Here is a 20,073-nt window from a genome sequence, read left to right on the forward strand (position 1 = left end):
ATTTATTTAAATTTAGTCCAATATAGTAGGGTTGTAAATATCACCTCTTAATAATTTGAAGAAATGACACACAAGAAGCATATCCCTCCAACAAGATAGGGAACTATAGCCAACAGATCCCTGTACAAAAGCACTGGTAAATGCTTACATAGTATAAATACTAATGCTTTGTTTATTGGGAGTTACAATACCGATAGTATCGATATCGATAGTACCCGTGTTTGACCGAAAATAAGCCTTTGGTAATGCCGGTATTTAAAAAAGAAATACCGATAGTATCGATTCGTACACTTTACATATGTATTTGTCGACAATTATGGCAAAAATGACTCCATGGCAAAAAACTATGAACAGAAGACCGATGTGAATATTGTTTGAAAGCAGATATAAAGAGCGGAGAACAAACTAAATAAAAGCTTTTAAAAATGCTCATCGTAGGGGATTAAATGTACTGTCGGCGTGGGATTTTAAAGTAAAATAATTCTATGCAGTATTTACGTATTTATTTTTCGCCATTTTTGGAGAAGTTGAAGCTATAAATTATGGTAGTTTTACCCTTTTTTCGCAACCATATGGTGCGGCTTACTCTATTCCTAGAAAAATTCTAAACGATTTTACTCTTATATAAGTATGCCAATAACGCCACGTGCATATTTGTCAAAATTACGTTTTATAAAAAAATATATCTATATTTTAACTGGCTATATAAAGAGTACAGTCAACATAAAAATTTAATATTAATATTATGGATAAAAAATTTTGGATGAAATCTGTCAGTGAGTTGTCGCCACGATAAAAAGTCACCGCGATGAAATAGTCATGCAATGAAATATCCGGACACGGCTTTGAATACTTAAACCAATTTAAAGACGGGGTGATTTTTACAAACTTTTTATTATTTTCAATGACTGTGTGTAAATGGTGCAATATTTTTAAGCTATTTTGAAAATCTTTCACTCTTCCGATCGTCTTGATATTTTACCGAAATATTGAGGATAGCTCTAATTAAAGTAAGCAAATGTCTTCAACATTGGCGAGAAGAATTTAATCATTAACGAAATCATCAGAATCTACTGTCAGATTGACAGGATGACAGCTTGCTATCAGATGCACCTGCTCGCTACCCCCACTTAGCTTCACAAGTTACATAAGTGGAAACAGTTGATTTTTTACACTGTCTCATAAAAAAATATATTATAAGCTTTCACACGTTCTCAAATACATTTTTAATTCACTTATAGATTTTATAATGAATTAAATAAAGTTAAATTGTTGAAATGCATACGCTTATATCGAATCATACATATATCGCGTATGGAAAAACGTCGTTTGTACGTCAACAATTATAAGTTATCGTACCTGATTTATGGGTTTTGGTGATGGAATTGGAAAGGATGCGAAGTTATAATCTAATATATAATTTGGAAACAGACTTTGCATATATGTATGTATGTAACCTTCGTTCGTTGTTTCGTAGTTTTTTTTCGATTCATAGGCGCCGATTCGATTTTTTTCGATTCAAAGGATTCGAAGGGGCGAAGGCGCCGAGGGCGAAGCCGCCTTCGCGCCGGGGGCCCTAGGGGGCGAAGGCTCCGGAGCCACAGGCACCGGATTCTGGTATACATATAATTTCGAAAGAGACTTACTACATATGTTTGTTTGTTCGTGACAGTTAATTTAATAAAAAAACAAATGAGTATTCAAAAAAATGTAATAAAATGTTTGCTATTAGATGAGTCATGTTTAAGCGATTTATATTACAAATTATATATAGTCACTATTCTGGTATATTAAGCGATTACCCTTGAACTCCAATGAAAATAAAATATATTAATTAAAGATCCAAACAATTTGCAGTTGGGCAATCCTCTTCGCATTTACATACTGTGCATTGGTGAATTAGAATGCCCTAAATTAAGTGGCAAAACATACAATAAGGGCGAAAACACATAGAGATGAACGGAACAGCACGCGGTCTTGGCTTCAAGTCAAGAATGGGCGTTCCCAGTTTATTGTTAATTCGTACGATCTTATTATTTCGACCCTACATTTCTTCAAATATGGTATTATCAATCACTATCAAGTTTATATCAATACAAGGACAAAATATCACCGAAAAAACTCCAGAGGGTGATTCTGGTAAAATATCAAGACAGTGCATTGAATATGTGCGTGCCACATTTTTTTCGCATGTTTAAAAGTATTTGAAAAAAAACCATGTGCCGCGCGTTCCTTTCTGTGTGATTTCGGCCTAACAGTGCTCTAGCTAAATTGGAAGGGAAATTAAAATTTAATAAATAAATAACGCCAATACCTACCATGTATCTATTCATAGCAGTTGATATCATTATTTAAATCAGTATTAAAACACTTTTTTTACATACTACTAAAAGCCTTTAAGTATTATTTTATAAAATTATTTCATTTCTGAACACAGACTTGCCGAAAGACGGGCCTCACATAACCGGTCAGCAGAAGGATTATCAGATCGGCGACACTCTAAGCCTCAACTGCACTTCTGGCCGTTCGTACCCAGCAGCTTTGCTTCAGTGGTACGTCAACGAGGAGGAGGTACGTCATTTAAAATTCCAACAATCGATCAGTACCACTTTCAGTTGTATAATGTGTCACCTTTCGTGCAGATAACAAGCAAGAGGGAGTTGGAAGAGTATTCATTGGTAACGCACCAGCATGGTCTGGTGACGGCCATCCTGGGTCTGAGGTTGCCATTGGCTGGGAAGCACTTTCCCGGTGGAGCTCTGAGGGCCAGGTGTGTGGCCAGAGTGTCTCCAGTACTCTGGTCAGCAGATAGGGAGTCCCTCTTGGAGAGGGTAGCTCCACTTATAGACAACAGGGAAGCTTTACTTCTAGGTTAGTATACTTGAGTAAATCTAGATAAAATACAGAATAAGAGGCAAATAATAAAACAATTAGTAACTTATAAATGGGCACCTATTAAGTTGAAAATACAATTTTCACCAACTAAATTGTAAAAACTGTGTAGGATAGGACTATGCCATAAAATCATTCTTTGACATTAACGTTTTTTATTTGACCTCTATTGGATTTCAAGTAAACTTTCTTTGATATTGTTGCATAGTGGTAGGTTCAGGATCCAAATGAAAGGCCAAAGTCGCTTCACAGTATTTATTTAACGATTCAAAAGGTCCACACGGATCTATCGCTCACTCCAGAATAATCTGATCTACCGTGTGTACCTCCTTATAAAGGACAAGTTGCACATGACAGCTTCCTCGATCCATCAATTTGTCTATTGTCTAGGCACGTAAAGGTTTACCGTGGCGAGTCTATTGTTTACGCACGCACTCGCCCAGGTCTATGAGAACTCCAGCGTATCCTTTGTTTGGGCACTTACCGAGTCCCAAAAGCCTAATCCGGGGTCTCTGTTGTTCACCCAGGAATGCACTTAGACAGTGGATACTTTTTCTGATGTTTCCACGTAACATTTTTACATTAGTTTTTCTTTTATGGAATGGATTAGTTTCAACGTTGGCCAAGAAATGGTTCTACAAGATGTTATGCCTCGTTTTAGAGACTTTGCCCGATTTATCAGCTTGTTTAGGCTATTTGAAGGTTTGCTACCAGCTTCACACTATTCAGAAATTTTATGATAGCATTTTAACCAGTTTCAGAGATTAGGAAAGTTCTGAGGCAAATGTTGAGAATATGCTTAGCTCATCTGAGTATATTTAAAAACAAAAAGCCCTGGGTTGAGCTCGTTTGAAGATAATTTATTCAGAGTACTTCTCTAGTGCTGCTGGTCAGACCTGGATATTTGTAACTAAAATGTGAATGTTTCCTACCAGAGTTTGCCAATTTATCTAATTTTATTTTTGAAACGGCTCCTCATCAAATTGGCAAAAACCATTCTACCTATTATTTGTCACCACTATTTGAATACGATTTCAAACTTATGTACAATCTAAAAATTGATATACGTACAAGTATAATACCATAGGTATCGCTCAAGGGTAAACCCAAATTTTTATTTTTATTTTATTATACATATGTACCTGCGTGTTCATTATAAGTCATTACCTGTAAAATAGTTTCTGTATATAAATAAATCAAATCAAATTTTGAAGATCTTCAATCTACATTTGTATACCTAAACATAGTCTGGTTTCTTTGAACTATAACTTATATGAACTTCAAACACTCAGTAGCTCAACAACTACATACGCCCACATATACATTACATATGTACATACATACAATAGTACTTTCTTCGCATCCTTGACTAATCACGAATCCTACCTTTGGTCCGTGAAACTTATCTCATTTAACACGTGCGAAATGTACACATATTCCGGATCATAATTCAGCAACCGATTTCAATCAAAACAGCGATGCTTTTAACATACTTGTTTGATAAATACTCTACTCACCTAATTTTAAATTTGATTTTCCTTGCACACAGTCATCCCTTATGCGAATTTCCCCACTAGAAGCTCCCTTGTGAATACGCGTACAGCTTTTTGAGAACGTCGTCTCTAATACGACTATTATTTATGCAGTACATTAATTAATAACAACACGTCGGGGATATGTTCACCTATAGTACATATATTAGCACACTTATTTTCTGAAACGTCTGCTTGATATTTAAACATGCGTTTCAGCGTTCCCCAAGTCGAATATACAACCTCTTCGCAACTTCCAGAGACTTAATTTTAACAACTCTTTTTATAAACTTTTTCACTGTGTCGTTGAATATATATCGCTCTTTAACACTGAAACTGCTGTTCTTCTTTTACGCGTCTAAGTCACCGTTAAAAAAATGTAGGTTAGATTCAAACATTCTGAAAAGAAAAAAAAAACGGCGTCAGCTCTATTTTGATCGACTTTATTTTGAGTTGTCGATGAATCTATTCACTTTGAATTTCGCTCGTGAATAAAGTATATGCTGGTTGGTATAATAAATAAACAGCTGAATCATGCACCTCTTAGCGACGACCCAAGTGCATACGTGTACTGCATTTAGTATACTCTGCACTCTAAGTGCTAGAGTGTTTGAATTATTATATAAATATTTAAGTATATATCGTTCAAGAGATAACTGAACTCGTATTAAAATGCTTTTCCATCAAAATATTACTAACTAGTGAATAGCCCGATGAAATATCATCGCATGGGTATAAAATTATTATATACCCGTATAAAACTAAAAAAAAAATCCGGAACCGGAACCGTTATTTTCGTAGACTCTCATAGATAGTTTTCAATTCTTAATTTGTAATAATTTTCAATTCTTAAAGTTAACGTTAACAAAATGTAATATTTTCCGATTATACACAAACGGTCATTGACCTCGTAAAAATTACGTGCATATACATATGATGTGTATTTACAACACGTATTCTGGGCGAGGATATGGCATGCGACGCGAGTTCGTGAGGGCCATTGCGTTTGGATCGGAGGGTCCGAGGTTCGATTCCCGGCGTCCGCGGTGAATGAAATCAATTTTTTTCTCGAATATCGTCAAAATATAAATAATTTAAATTATAATTATAATTTAATTGAAAATAAATACATAAAAAAATGGTTCAAAACCTCGCTAAATGAAATTATTAAAATTACGTATTTTTATATGGCGAGAAGGAATATTTCAATTAATGTTTAAAAAAAAAAGGCGAAATGAAAAATTGGATTTGGCGTGATGTCCGAGACCATTAGCTCAATTTAGACCCATATTCAGGCTATTTGAGTTGATCGGTTCGAGTCGCGACAAATTCGTCTCGTCGAAAAATGAATTAATCGATTTTTATCGATTCGTTCATTATGTTCGGCGAGAGTTAGGACACACACACACACACACACACAGATTACCGTCTTTATATATATGATGTATATATAGAAATACATTTTCAATAAGTCCTAGCGTCTTTATAATTACGACGGAAAAAAATTCGCCACTTTAGAAGTCGTTTATATAGTGTATGTGAAAGTACTATATACATTTTTAATTTTATTTTATTGTAATTATTTCTAATTTTTCAGTGAAAAGTGGATCCAGTGTGGTGATTGGCTGCAATTTTGGACTATTTTTGGGACTTCTGCTCATCGTTTACAATCAAGCTCACAATTTCACGTCGTGACTGTGTAATCGAAGTTTGTCATGCTCATAAATAATATTATATATATAATAATCAATTCAATCCCCAATCCCTCATTGTCAAAATGTCAATTTAATCAATTTTTTAAATTGTTTTAATGTATATGTATGTATATTTATAGCGTATCTGCAGAATGCCCGACGGTCTGAAATCAATTAGAATAATTGCTCAATGTTGTGGGCGATAAAGGGTTAGATTATGTCTTTTTCGAATTTAACTTCCATTTTATAAATAATAATCGACGTCATATCCTCCCTGTACATATAAGTTTAAAAGACAGACTAATTCTTGATTAAATTTGTAAATATTGCAAAATTCCTGTATATACATATATTTAGTATTGGTAAGTAAGTTAGATCACATTTGTAATATTTTTGCAATTGATACTAATCGACGTTATTTTTTTAATGATCAAAATTTAAAAGATTAGTATACAATATAAATTATAATAAAATGTATCATTAGGCATTTATTTTTACATAATATTATATTTATTTCACAATCTTAAATTAAACTATTATAATAGGATGCACGTAAAAATGTTTGTTTATAAAAATATTACATTTTAATTATGTACTTATTGAAAATATATTTTTGTGCTTCATAAAAAAATATTCGCTTAATTAATAAGGCTTATAAGAATGTATGTAAAATGAAATAGTTGAACTGTGAATATATTTTTTTTTTGTATGTAAATAACTATTTATTTATGTATCTAGTTTTCATGTATAAAATATGTATTGTTTAATTGAAACAATTAAAAAATTTAAAATAATATTTTTTATTTATTTATCAATGAATTGATTATATGTATATTCTTTTTATTCAAAAGATAATAAATTTTTTTTTAATGTGGATAAAAATGAAATCAAAAACATTTAATTAACGTGATTGATGGAAGGATATGTAAATATGTACATATGTATTCATGTACATGTCATAAGAATAAAATCAGAAAAAAAATCGGTTTCGTATCGCCATTTCTTCTCAGATATTTTAGAAGCCATTTCCTTCACATTATGCAGTGTCGAATCGGTTCTTTAATACATAATTTTATTTATGAGTTCGATTTCGGCCATTTTCCAAACAAAAATTCTTGGAATTTGGACGTCGGACGAACCGAGGCACACATACGTGAAATAATTTATATTAATGGGCGAGACATAATAATAAGGGGGTCACAGGGGGGGGGGGGGAGCGAGAGGGAGAGTGAGGTATGCCACAACACTATTACATTGGCCCTATAGTTATTTCGCCTTAATAAAGGGCCGCATGATACACCGTTACGACATAATAAACCTATAAATATAGATGCCGGCTCGGCTTGCGCGCCAAAACCATCTATTTGCAAGCACTCTCAATAATGCAAGCCAATGGAACACCCTGTGTACGTATATATATTGGTAACTGGTAAGTGACGCTCTTAAAAATAACGCATTCTATGTATGTATGTATATTTTTCATTTTTGTAAGCATCTGCATGAGATCATGTGCAGATGTAATATGTTTTTATTTTATACGATGAAAAATTAAAAAACAAAAATCAGATTTTAGTCCTTTCAAAAATAATACTCAAACAAGCTATTTTTAACCTTGCTTACTCTTTAAATATTATTTATTCATTTGTTTTTATTTTTTTTTCAAATATTCATTTTTGCATTATAAACAATGATTTTTTTACAATCTATTAATTTATCCGGTCATGCGAAACATGGGCATTGAATACGGAACTTTTGTTCAAAATAAAAGTATGGAATACTATATAATCATTATATATGTAGGTAATATAATAAGCCAACAGCATAGATCGGTCGTTAAGCTTCTGCCTAGCACCGAGAGGCGCCGGGTTCGATTCCATGAGCTGACCTCGATTGAAAATAATTTTTCTGATTATATCTGTAGTGCTGCTGGTCAGACCTGGATATTTGTGTCTACCGGTTGATCGTTTCCTATCAGTGTTTGCCAATTTTCTCTGATTTCATTGTTGAAACGGTTCCCGATTAAAATTGGCTAAAATCCTTCCTACCTACTATGTCACCACTATTTGAGTATGATTAATGTACAATAAAATTTATGTAAAATTCATAGATGACTCGTTAATTGGGTTTTCAGTGTCTCGTTATTCAGCGACTTGTATGATAAAAATGCTGTATTGTTTGTAATTGGCCAGGAAGGCCCATTGGGATTTACCTGTAATCCCTTACTGGTATAAAATGTAATAACATTATAACAAAGAGAGATTACAAAGGAATTATACTAGTGAGAAGTAACCGATCAGAGTAACTAAAGCATATGGTTAAAACAAAGCTCAAACAATACCCATAAGGTAGTATTAGGATGAAAAGAAGGTCACAAATGAAATTAAGAATATGTCTAAGGTTTGATCATTTTTTATACATACATACATACATATATGGTATAATTCGGTGATTATTCCGCACAAACCGTCACTAAAATATCGATCACGGAACATCTGGCATCCGAAAATTCCATCCATCGAGAGCTACCCACGCGAACTTCATACTAACGATAATTCCAGTGAGAGATACTCCGTATTCGCGGTTCTCGTGGCAACGATTATCTTGTACGCGATCGGAATGTGCGAAATAATCCGATTACCATGTATATGTATGTATATATGTATGTACATACGTATATTAGGAAAGCCTAACAGGTAAACCCCAATGCACCTTCCTAGACAATTATAAACACCGATAAACAATTTACAGAGCATCATAGACACATCTATGGACAAATTTGACAAATATTTTTACAGCATTTTATATATCAGCAATTTCGAAATGCTTTTGCGAGAGATATGTACATATCGTTTCATTATCGAATTTTGTTTTTTATACTTTTTATATTCTCCAAATACATACATAGATAAAGTCGTGGGTTAGTCACATCCGATTTTTTTACATTAATCACGATAATAGTCTATAGTCAAGTAATGCAAGCATTATACAAAGCAAATACAAATATCAATTAACATCCACTGAGGCATTATATGGTCAAATTTGCAGCATTTTAAACAATTCAGTGAAACTCGAGATGCCATAAACTCGAATTTTACAAGAGATAGGTCAAGTTTCCAATTTGTTGGAACCCTTTCAATGAAATCAGATAAATTGGCAAAAATCGACCTTGAGTCATATCTAAGGTCTAGCCCGCAGCACTGGTTCAAGGAATGAACCCGTGACCACTCAGTTGAAAGCATTACACGTTTACCACTGAGCTATGCTGCTGGCTGATAAATTGGTGATGCTCAGAGCAGAGATTAATGGAAAGGTGAGAATGCAGTTTTTAGTTAAATAGCGTACTTTCTGGTATTTTATACGTAGATATGTATAAAAGTTATAAATGTAAATACATATATTTCAACAAAAAAAAATTCTAAATTATACAAATACAAAACGGATTTCTAAATTATTCATAGTATGATTTTTAAAATGATATATTTCATCAAAATTTTCACATTGGTTTTTTTTTTGTACATAATTCATCATGTACATAAATATGTGTATCAGCAAGCTAGCTAATGTTTCCATTAACCTTTACTATGAGCATCTGTTACCCTCTTTCCCTCCCACCCTTAGCTCCACTTGAACCTGGAGGCTACGCTCACCTTTGAGGGAAGGGAGAGGAAGAAGGGGGGCATATTCTACCCCTACCTCATCTCGCCTCCCAAAAGCCTTCTCAAGGCATTTATTATTTAAAATAATGGCGAGCACAGGTTACTATTGTTGTATTTCAAAAAGAGCCTTGTATTTTTCTCCAAGAACTCCACCATTGTTGTGTGTGCCACATAATACCCCCTGCCCATCCCCACAAAAGTAACACTAAGAAATGGAAAAAATTATAAATCCACCCTCTCTCCCTCCACCTTTCATATCTTCCCGCTCGCTTTTTTATTCAAATTGCAAACAAGTGTCTCGTTTCACTGCAATGAAATTTGAAACGGAAACAAATCTATGCTTCAATCATTACAGAACGAAATTAGGTATAACATAAAGGTTCTTTGTGATGAAAAAAATATGTATAGATACTCGTATTACATAATATAAAATGCTCAATCATTATTTATCCATAAAATTTTCCTTTAGAATTACAACATCATAAATCATAATATTGAAACAGTTCTACAACATTTATTATATGAAGTGCATTAGCGAAATTGATTCAAGATTTCTATAAACCCCCACTGAATTAGTTTCTTCTAAGAACATTATACATACATATATGGATTTCAAATATCATATTATTATTCAATATTGAATTTTTTTATTTGATACATTCGCTTAATACGACTAAATTGGTATTGATTTTTGTTCGTATAAAATATCATATTAAACTGTATCTTATTTTCAAAACAAGCAATTTCTGTACAATACCTATAAATTCTAGCGATTTTTATCGTTGAAATCAAATTTTCGATTCATTTTTTTTTAATCCAGCACTGCACGTCAACTGCTCGGCACAAAACTTCTATTCATACTATACAGCTCCGCACGTTTTTGGCAAATCGGCTTACATGTTCATTGGAGAGCACGATGATTGGAGAGCACGGCGAAATATTGTTTGCGTCATATTGTGGATCAATATTGACACAATATGACGGCTTCGAATATAATCATATGTACATGAAAGCACTTCCGTTAGTACGGGTGCACTCTCCACTATGACGTCACGTTATCGATTCTGCTTCATACGTTTCAGTGACATGTATTGCTGTGTGTAGAATATTAATAGATCTCATTAATAGATTAATGTGTGTAGAATATTAAACTATCTGAAAAAAAACATGCCGCGTGCTTCTCTGTATGTCTGCGCCTTTACTCGTTGACTTATACACACATACATACTTACATATGCAATTGCTTGCTTACTCACTCTACGTAAGAAAATAATAATTAAAACTTTCAGCAACAGTTAAGACAGTTCAAGTTTAGGATTAAAATTTAAAGTAGTGTCAAAAAAGATTTAAAAACTTACTTAATTCTAATTATAATTTTCACAACTTTTATGATGTGCTTGACATTGAGAATTTGTCTGATGCATCTTAGCGATTTATAACAGGGCTGTGGAGTCGAAACATTTCAAGTGGAGTCGGAGTCAAAGTCATAAAAAAGCAACCAATATACATACTCCGACTCCTTTTTTTATTATATTTTTTAATTATGGTATGCGTCAACTAGAGTCTCTAATTTTATTGAATTAAATCGACCAATAAGTTGAAATTCAATAATCTATCTATATATATATATATATATAAAAATCAATGTCTGTCTGTCTGTCTCGAATAGGCTCCTAAACCAAAGAATCGTTTACGATGGAACTTTCAGGATTTGTTGTATCCATGTCCGTAAAGATTACTGTGAAAAAAAAAGGGAAAAAACCTCTTAGTAATAATATTCGTAATTACGATTTTATCGACTCGAAAGTATGAAGCGCCAGTGTGTAGTTAAGGAAATATTTACGTTGGTAACCAACTTGCGCACACGCATTGCCAACGTACAAATACATTACGTACCACTCATACCAACCTGACATTACGTACCACTCATAACAATCCTACATCTTACATATAAAACACTAATGTTTGTATGTGCCAGTGCGTGGTCGTTAGGTTGGTTGGGTGGTCGTTGGTTGGGTCCGTCGTTGGTTGGGTGGGAACGACACTTATTGTTATTATTAGTCACCGGACCCAGAAGGTGCCGCGTATTGTCCAAAGGTTGTAAATGCATTGTTAAAGGTTTGCCGAACCTTTTTTACAAAGGATTTACAACAATGAAACAATGGATAGCACTGTGACTATCCTACCTCTAGTTATTATTGATTTCAAATGTGTTTGCTGCCTGCGTTTTTCTGACAAACGGGAACGAGAACGAGAACGAGAACGGGAATGGGAACGGGAACGGAAACGGGAATTGCATGTGCTATTTTGGCATTGCAACGCATGCTGGGGTTCAGCTAGTTTCTTAATAAAAATGATGAATTTAAATAATATTATAAATAAATTGCTTAAACACATATTTTGATGTGTTCTGGGCTAAATCATTAATTCTTTCTTTATTCTCATTCTCAATCTTTTTTATTCTCATTTTTTTTATTAAATTGATTTATTTGTGTACAAAATTTTTACACAAATGTAGATATACATATGTACTATAAATCGGTGAGCTCCATTTTACCAACTTGCAATATCTCGAGATATTGCAACACTATCTTCAATATCTCGAGACTTTTTTTTCGTCTACTTTAACAGGAGTTTGTATATTGTATACAAAAATGTTTTTTGTATATTGTATACAAACATTTTTTTTGTACATTGTATACAAAAATGTTTTTTGTATTCTTGTATGTATACAAAAAACTTTATCTTTAATATAAAAGACATTTTGTGATCATTCATACATTTTTAAGCTCATAACACATTTTAAAATCAAGTCTTACTAAATTTTTTTGATAGGTAATGTTTATCTCGTAAAATAAGTAATTCAATGTGTAAAACATTTTCCTATATGTGTTTTGTATAATATACATAAACAAACTCGATGAAGAAATACACCGAAAGAGTTGGGAAAAGAAGTATTGAGATATTGCAAGCTGATGGAACGAGGTAGATCCACTATGAATCTACTACTTTTTTTATTTTATTTATACCAATAATTCAATAAATTAACTGATGTGTCAATTTTTAGTGATTTTTTTCAATTACTTTAATTATTTATATTTTAAAAATTGCAATTATTTTTAATAATTTTATACGTTGAAAAGAAAAGTCTAACTTAATAAAATCGTTCAAGAAGTTTGATTCGTAGTTTGGAGTCGGAGTCGGAGTCGGATTCGAATCATAAAACAAAGCCCTGATTTATACTGAATATATTTATACCAAAATCGTATAAATTCCTTGGAAACATTTATGTACGTTATAAATAGCAGTCGATGATGAATAATTAAAAAATGTTGAAAATAAACCAAAAAGTAATTACGAGCTCAATTTCAAAGCTCCGATTGTGAGAACACACACGCGACTTCGCTTAATGTACAAAGTAAGACTGGCATAACGCTGAAATAATTTATGGCAAGTCACTCTCGTAAGCCATAAGTCTCATTAAATATATATTAACAAATGTAAATGACTCGGAATTACTCCGCGAGCGTATATAATATTCTTTCGTTTTCTCCGGCGAGATTATCCGCTTACGCTTCCTCGTGTTCCTCGCAAATCCCATACTTACGGTACTTACGCCATATTGGTCCCAGAGACGTCTACGTTTACGTTTCCACCTCACTTATGACCGGAAATATTGAATAGTTTGTCCTCGTCGTTGCCGGGTTATAATGAAGTGGAGTTGACGATCAACACGAACGCCGAGGGTTAATAATTTATGAGGGGGTTTTCATGGGGCAAGTGTCTCGCACACCCTGCACTACCCTCACTATCGAAACACCACCGTGTTGCGCTGAAGCTGATTTATTGACTATCACTTTTAATTATGCACATGGATTATTAACGATCGTAAGTGTAATTCCTAGCAATTTTTTGCTTGAAATATGTTTTTTTTCCTACTATCTAACAGTTTTATGATTTTCGTTCGCCTTATATCTTACATATCTTGCCAGCAGCATAGCTCGGTCGTTAAGCTTCTGCTTAGCGTCGAGAGGCACCGGGTTTGATTGAAAATAATTTTTCTGAGTATATCTGTAGTGCTGCTGGTCAGACCTGAATATATGTGACTCCAGGTCGATTGTTTCCTATCAGAGTTTGCTAATTTTCTCTGATTTCATTGTTGAAACGGTTCCCGGTAAAATTGGCTAAATATCCTTCCTACTTACTATGTTACCACTATTTGAGATTGATTTATGTTAAATAAAATGTATGTATAATTCATAGATGTCTCGTTAATTTGCGAGTTTTTCAGTGTCTCGTAATTCAGCGACTTGTATAATAAAAAAAAATGCTGCAATGTTTGTAATTGGCCAGGAAGGCACATTGGGGTTACCTGTAAGGCCTTCTGGGTGTTATGTTGTGAATATCTTACAACCTATGTATGTACTTATATTACTCTTTATTCCCGCTTGTTATCTTGATTCTTTGACCGTACGCTTAATTGATATTTTCCTTTAATGTTATTTATGAGACTTCCAAAATCTTTATTGTTTTAGTTGCATTTTTCTCACGACTCAATGCTATCTGCGTGACGAATTCTGTGCATCTACTCAACCATTTCTCGATACATTCAAAACACATGTTAACACTAAAAATATCGTTTTTAAATAACTTTATTTCTTATTCTCACGCCACCAGCGTGACAAATTATGTTTCCCTCAAATATCAAAACCCTTCTTAATCCGCACGACGAATTGCGAGAAATCTACCCTCAAGGGATACATATGCAAACACTAAAAATATTATCTTTAATTAGTTTACCAGCATTTTTCACACGACTCGACTCGAATCGTATTCCCTCAAAAACCTTTTTAAAGCTGCGTAACTAATTGTGTGAAAACCATTTCTCGATACACTCAAGGGTCAAAGAATTAAAGTCTTAAGATATTGTTTTACTTAACTCGAGTTCCCCCTAAAAATATTATTTTCCCACGAACTATGATTGGTCCAAATTGTTACGTTTATTAAATATATACTGATGTAAAACATATGGAAGATCACTTGCGATCGAACCGTCTCTTACTAATCACTGACTTACAATTAAACCGTCTAACTAGTGACTCGCGATTAGACGACTTAACTAGTAACTACTAACTAGTAACGTGTAATACAAACTTGATATTAATCTCATGTGTAATTACTACTATTAAAGAAGATCTTATAAAAAAAACTGTGACTATAATATTTGTACACCATCTCCTTCTCGTCCCCGTAACATGGGTATATACATACATACATATATGTATGTATGTAAAAAAATAAATAAATATGCAATAAGCCAAAATAATATATAAAAAATGAATTTTGGTTTTCCTGTGATGGATGTAATGGAATCGTTGTATTAAGAGAATGCTAAATAAAAAATTTCGTCGATTTTAAACAATGTGCTATGCCTCCAATTAATCGATTGATATCCAAAAACAATTTAAAAAAATCATACATCTTGTTTTAAAGAAAAGATTTTTTTTTCTATTTTACAATTTTTTATTCACTAGTTTCACTGGATATAATAATATAATAAATGATTTCTTCATGTACATATGTTTTTTTTTTAAAGCGATCTTTTTAGAAAATCGTAATTTTTTTCATGTTTCCGTCATCATTTTAAATGTAAAAGTAGTTGAGAACTTGTATCTATTCCTATTAAAAAAAAAACAGAAATTTCCGAAAAATATGATTTTTTTGGGGGGCTTTTTTAGTAATTTCGATTTTTTTTTTATCCTCACCATACACAGCCATTCGTCATCCAATACTGAATGAAGGCCTCTTTTACACGCTTCCATTCGTCTTTGTTTTCAGCAACTCTTTTCATCTCATCCCACACATTTTTCTGATTTCATCCACCTATCTATCTACCATATGGCCTTCCTTGCACCTATTTACTTTCTCTCGGGTACCATTCGAGCACTTTTTTCATCCATCTATCATCCGTTCTTCCAGCTACGTGACCCGTCCATTGCCGTTCAATTTTTTTACTCTCATCATTACTTTATTTTATTTTCATTTTAAATTGAACGCTACTTTATTTTAATTGGACTATTTTTCCAGATAAGAAATGCTCCGTAGACAAAAACTTTGTAATAGAACCCATTTTTACAAGCCTCTCATTAGCTTTCTTTTGCCAAAAATAATTCGCAGTTATCTTTACATTTTCACTAATTTTGAGATTATCGATAGAATTTAAATTTCTAACATTTACATTCAAATTTCTTATAATTTCATTTGCTTTAAATTACTATTTTATTTTTTTGCAAGTGATAATCATCGCCCACTTTTTGTTTTGATTACTTTTTAACTAAAGCCATACATTACGTAGATAATATCATCATACGATATTAAATTAAAAACGAGTATACGGCTAAACAAGAATACCTTTCATTTTCAGTCGAAATTCGTTCATTTTATAATACATAAATACCCGTATGTACATATTATATGTATATTTTATTTCATACGAAAAACAGCGCTTTTGGAGAATTTTTTGTATGTTTTCCTTATTTTTTATTTCATACGGTATAATAATAAATTTCAAAGAAAAAGCAAAGCAAACGTGCTATTATAATATGAAAACGTTGTTATATAAAATATTCGTATGTGTAACAACACCGCTAAATACATACCTCAATTTAAATATTAACAATTTGATTGAACCTTAACATTAAAAATGTTTGAAAAATTCATGTCACATTTAAAAATCATATCAGTCAATCTTCATCAAACAAATTTTCACGAAATACAAAAGGAACTATACTGTATGAATGTACACACATCGGATTAAAATGCAGATACAATTTGCGCTGCAGTTTGAATGCGAGAAAAATTCAATTACATCTCCCCTCTCCTATCTCGCAGACCATTAGGATTTATTGCCAGGTGCAAAATGATCCAATACAGCTCCGAAAATGCTAAATTGCACCGTAATAACAAGAGGAAATGTTTGTATATGGAAAACAAGCACACTACGATTCACTCGTATAGTCGTATGTGTATCGTCAATTTGCACCATTTGACCTCAGACACCCCTCAAGTTAAACATTTCGAATTTACGATCTCGCACGAACATATGTATGTATGTAGGTATGTACATATACGTGCTAGTAATTTGCATTTAGAGCAGAAGTGCCGTCAACAAAGCCCATCACCATCGTATACTCGGTTGGAGAATAGGAAATTGGACCAAAACGGTCCAGAATGCACATTCCTGAGTGGAATAAATTTGGCACGTCTCCTCTCATTCGTAGACATCATTCAATTATTGATCAATAGACGGAATGCTTGTCGGTATATTCTGATAACATTCAGCTCGTATATTTTCATTATAAATATGTATGTGGAATTTTTTTCTCCATTTGAAATGCGATAATGTTGTATTTATATACGGCGACGTTAGATTTTGGATGATAAACATCCAATGACTACAATTTGATATTTATATGGAGAAGTACATACATGAATAGAATATTTTGTTTTTACTGTATCTAAATCTAAGTGTACACAAAATATTATATTACTCTAACGTGGAGGAGCGTTTACATTAAAATTCGATAGATTAATGGAGTCATTTCAACTGAACATAAATCAAATTAAATACTTGATACTTGCCAAAAACAAGTTACATATATTATCTAATGTGAATAATTTACTTAAATATAAAAATTGACGTGTCTTATTATTGAAATATTCAGGTCTCAATCGATGCTATTCTATGTAATTGCATCTGGAGTCATCAGAGTTGTCATACAAATATAAACTGTTCAGCTTATCAAAGATTTACCTCTTTCTCTTAATTCTTATTTGTTCCTAAGACTATGTTAAAGACAGTTTTAGGAATATGGAAGATGAACAGTGGCTTTCTCTCTATGTTCCATAGCCCAAGGTGTTGAAAAATCAGTTTCAGGCACGTTGTAATAATTCTTTGATATTTGTGACGGTTGTTTTGGGTCAAAAGCAAGCATATTTCGAGTACAGTTTTAGAACCGACATCTTATTTGTCTTAGCTTTTCTCCTGTTTGAGGGTCTAACAAGTAAACTCCAATGCTCCTTCTTGGCCAAATATAATACAAACATCGATAAACAATTTATAGAGTGATTTTACACAGCAATTTTTTATTAAATCATCGAATTTCGAGATGCTGAAAAACATACTATAAAGTTGCTGTAAACTAGAATTTTGCGAGAAATTGGGCAGTGTTGTCAATTTGTTGGAATCCTTTCAATAATATCAGTTAAATCAGAAAACTCTGAAAGGAAACGATCAACATTGGAGTCACATCCAAGGTCTGGCTAGCAGCACAGCCAGGGATTGAACCCGTGACCACACAATTGAAAGCATCACACGCAAACCATTGATCTATACTGTTAATGCGGCCTGTCATAGTCCTCCAGTCCTCTCGACACCTTGCAGCTCGTAGAGAATCATTTGAAGTTTTTTTAGTGGCAGCCCTGACATGGTTTTACATCTTATTTGGAATATTCCTCTTACTCTGCTTCCCTCAACACTTTCCAGGAAAACCAGTTTTTCCAAATTGTCATGGTCACGCCTTGCGGTGTGCCCAAAGAGCTGGAGGATACGCCTAAGATTTATAGATCATCCATATATTAATCCTCAGCTTTTGCAGAATGGATTCATTGGTTCTTCTCGCTGTCTAGGAGATTCTAAGCTCTCTCGTCTCCAGCACCACATCTCAAAATCGTCCATTCCCTGCCTGTCTCGAGCTCGGATCGTTCATGTCTTCACTCCGTATAGAAATACAGAGAAGAACAACGCTCGGATTAAATGCTTTTTCGTAAACACGGTGATATTCCAGTCTTTCCGAATTTTATTCAGTTGAACAAAATTCAGTTGAGCTTTACGTCATGCCGATTGACTTTTATATATCAGTCTCATACCCATGTCTATTCACCATCATAATCTTAATGTTTGCTCTGTCTAGTCCTAGTATTTTGCTTTCATCCTGCAGATGTTGGAATAGATGTCAAAACCACGAAGATGAAATCACCATATTGAACAGGATCTATTTTATATATACGACACATTGTATATAAATATGTATGTATATGGATGTGCCACATTCAAAAGCACACAACATTTTCTCACCCAGTTGAGTATGTTCTTAAAAATAAAAAAAAGTTCGATTGTATTAATTATATCATAAGGGAACAGGGTAGTAAAATTTTAACGTTGTGGGAAATGAACGGATATCGAGCCTCACGTATCCCCAGTCGGGAATATTTATCGGAGTATTGTTCCCTGAGGGAGAAGGATCCATCCTCCTCCTTCTACCGCCGATTGGACACGTTATGTGATCTTTTATTCATCCAACGGGGGCAGGATGGATTTATGGCACGACCTCGAAGGTGCCGCTGGCCGGCCATGTTTATGCATGGCTGGGTTTTGGTCCGGTCTGGTCTTCCTCTTCAAATATTGAGCCTGTGAAGCCCAGGTGCGAATATCGCAACCAGGATCAATGTTTAACTGACTCGGAAACAGCACGAAGACTCCGAACGGGAATTGTGGTGTAATTAAATTGATAAGAGATGGCAGTGGTAACCTCAGAAGCCAAGCACCTTACTAATACATCGGCCAAATATTGACTTAATATTGAATAGGCTAATTCGTCTAAATATTATATTTTGATGTAGGACAAGACACGAGAAACTATATGTTCTAAAATCACAATAAATCTGAGTGCCCACGAAACTAAACTCACTTACACACATATCTTTGAATAAAGCCAGATTGACGCTCTATGTAACATTACCAGACTTGCGGTAAATCCGCTACGGTAAGTTTAAGAACTTTTAGAGTTCTGTGAAGAAGAAAAATCAAAAGAATAACAAATGAATTCAATAGAAATTTTGTAACAAAAATAATACTGATCAACAACAAAAACATAGATAAATTAAAAAATAATGGATCGGACGCTAACCAATTTTACAAAATTTAATCCACTAAATTCGAATATAAAAATGATTTTTGTTGTTTTATTTTGTTTGATGTTTTTTCTATTCATTCTAACTTTTTATATTAGTTTTCATTACTTAAAATACATATAAATAAGTTCATAATATTACAAAACAAAATGTAAAACGTTAAACATAATATTATAAAAAACATATATATGTATATATTTGACTTTTAAAAATTAGCTAGATAATTAATTATATATGCGTATTTTAAAACAATAAAAAATCACAATATATAAAAAATCTGGCTATTATTTCCAATACTTAGTTTTGACACAGCAATACTAGATTTTG

At 33.2% G+C, this 20,073-nt stretch overlaps 1 protein-coding gene across 2 annotated transcripts in view; it reads left to right on the forward strand.

The window, feature by feature from the left end:
- The window catches only part of LOC143911861 (cell adhesion molecule 2-like), an 84,014-nt gene that overhangs the window by 49,320 nt on the left and 14,621 nt on the right, over window positions 1-20,073 (forward strand). Inside the window, exons 4-6 of one of the 2 annotated variants that reach the window (XM_077430936.1) lie at window positions 2,438-2,571; window positions 2,643-2,871; window positions 6,022-6,392. In XM_077430936.1, coding sequence (XP_077287062.1) covers window positions 2,438-2,571; window positions 2,643-2,871; window positions 6,022-6,119 — 461 coding nt within the window. In that variant the 3' untranslated portion in view covers window positions 6,120-6,392. Of the gene's footprint in view, window positions 1-2,437; window positions 2,572-2,642; window positions 2,872-6,021; window positions 6,393-20,073 lie in introns of those variants that run through there. The other variant, XM_077430937.1, reaches the window with a different exon arrangement.

The sequence above is a fragment of the Arctopsyche grandis genome, chromosome 5, assembly GCF_051622035.1.
Source record: "Arctopsyche grandis isolate Sample6627 chromosome 5, ASM5162203v2, whole genome shotgun sequence".
NCBI classification, from domain to species: Eukaryota; Metazoa; Arthropoda; class Insecta; order Trichoptera; family Hydropsychidae; genus Arctopsyche; species Arctopsyche grandis.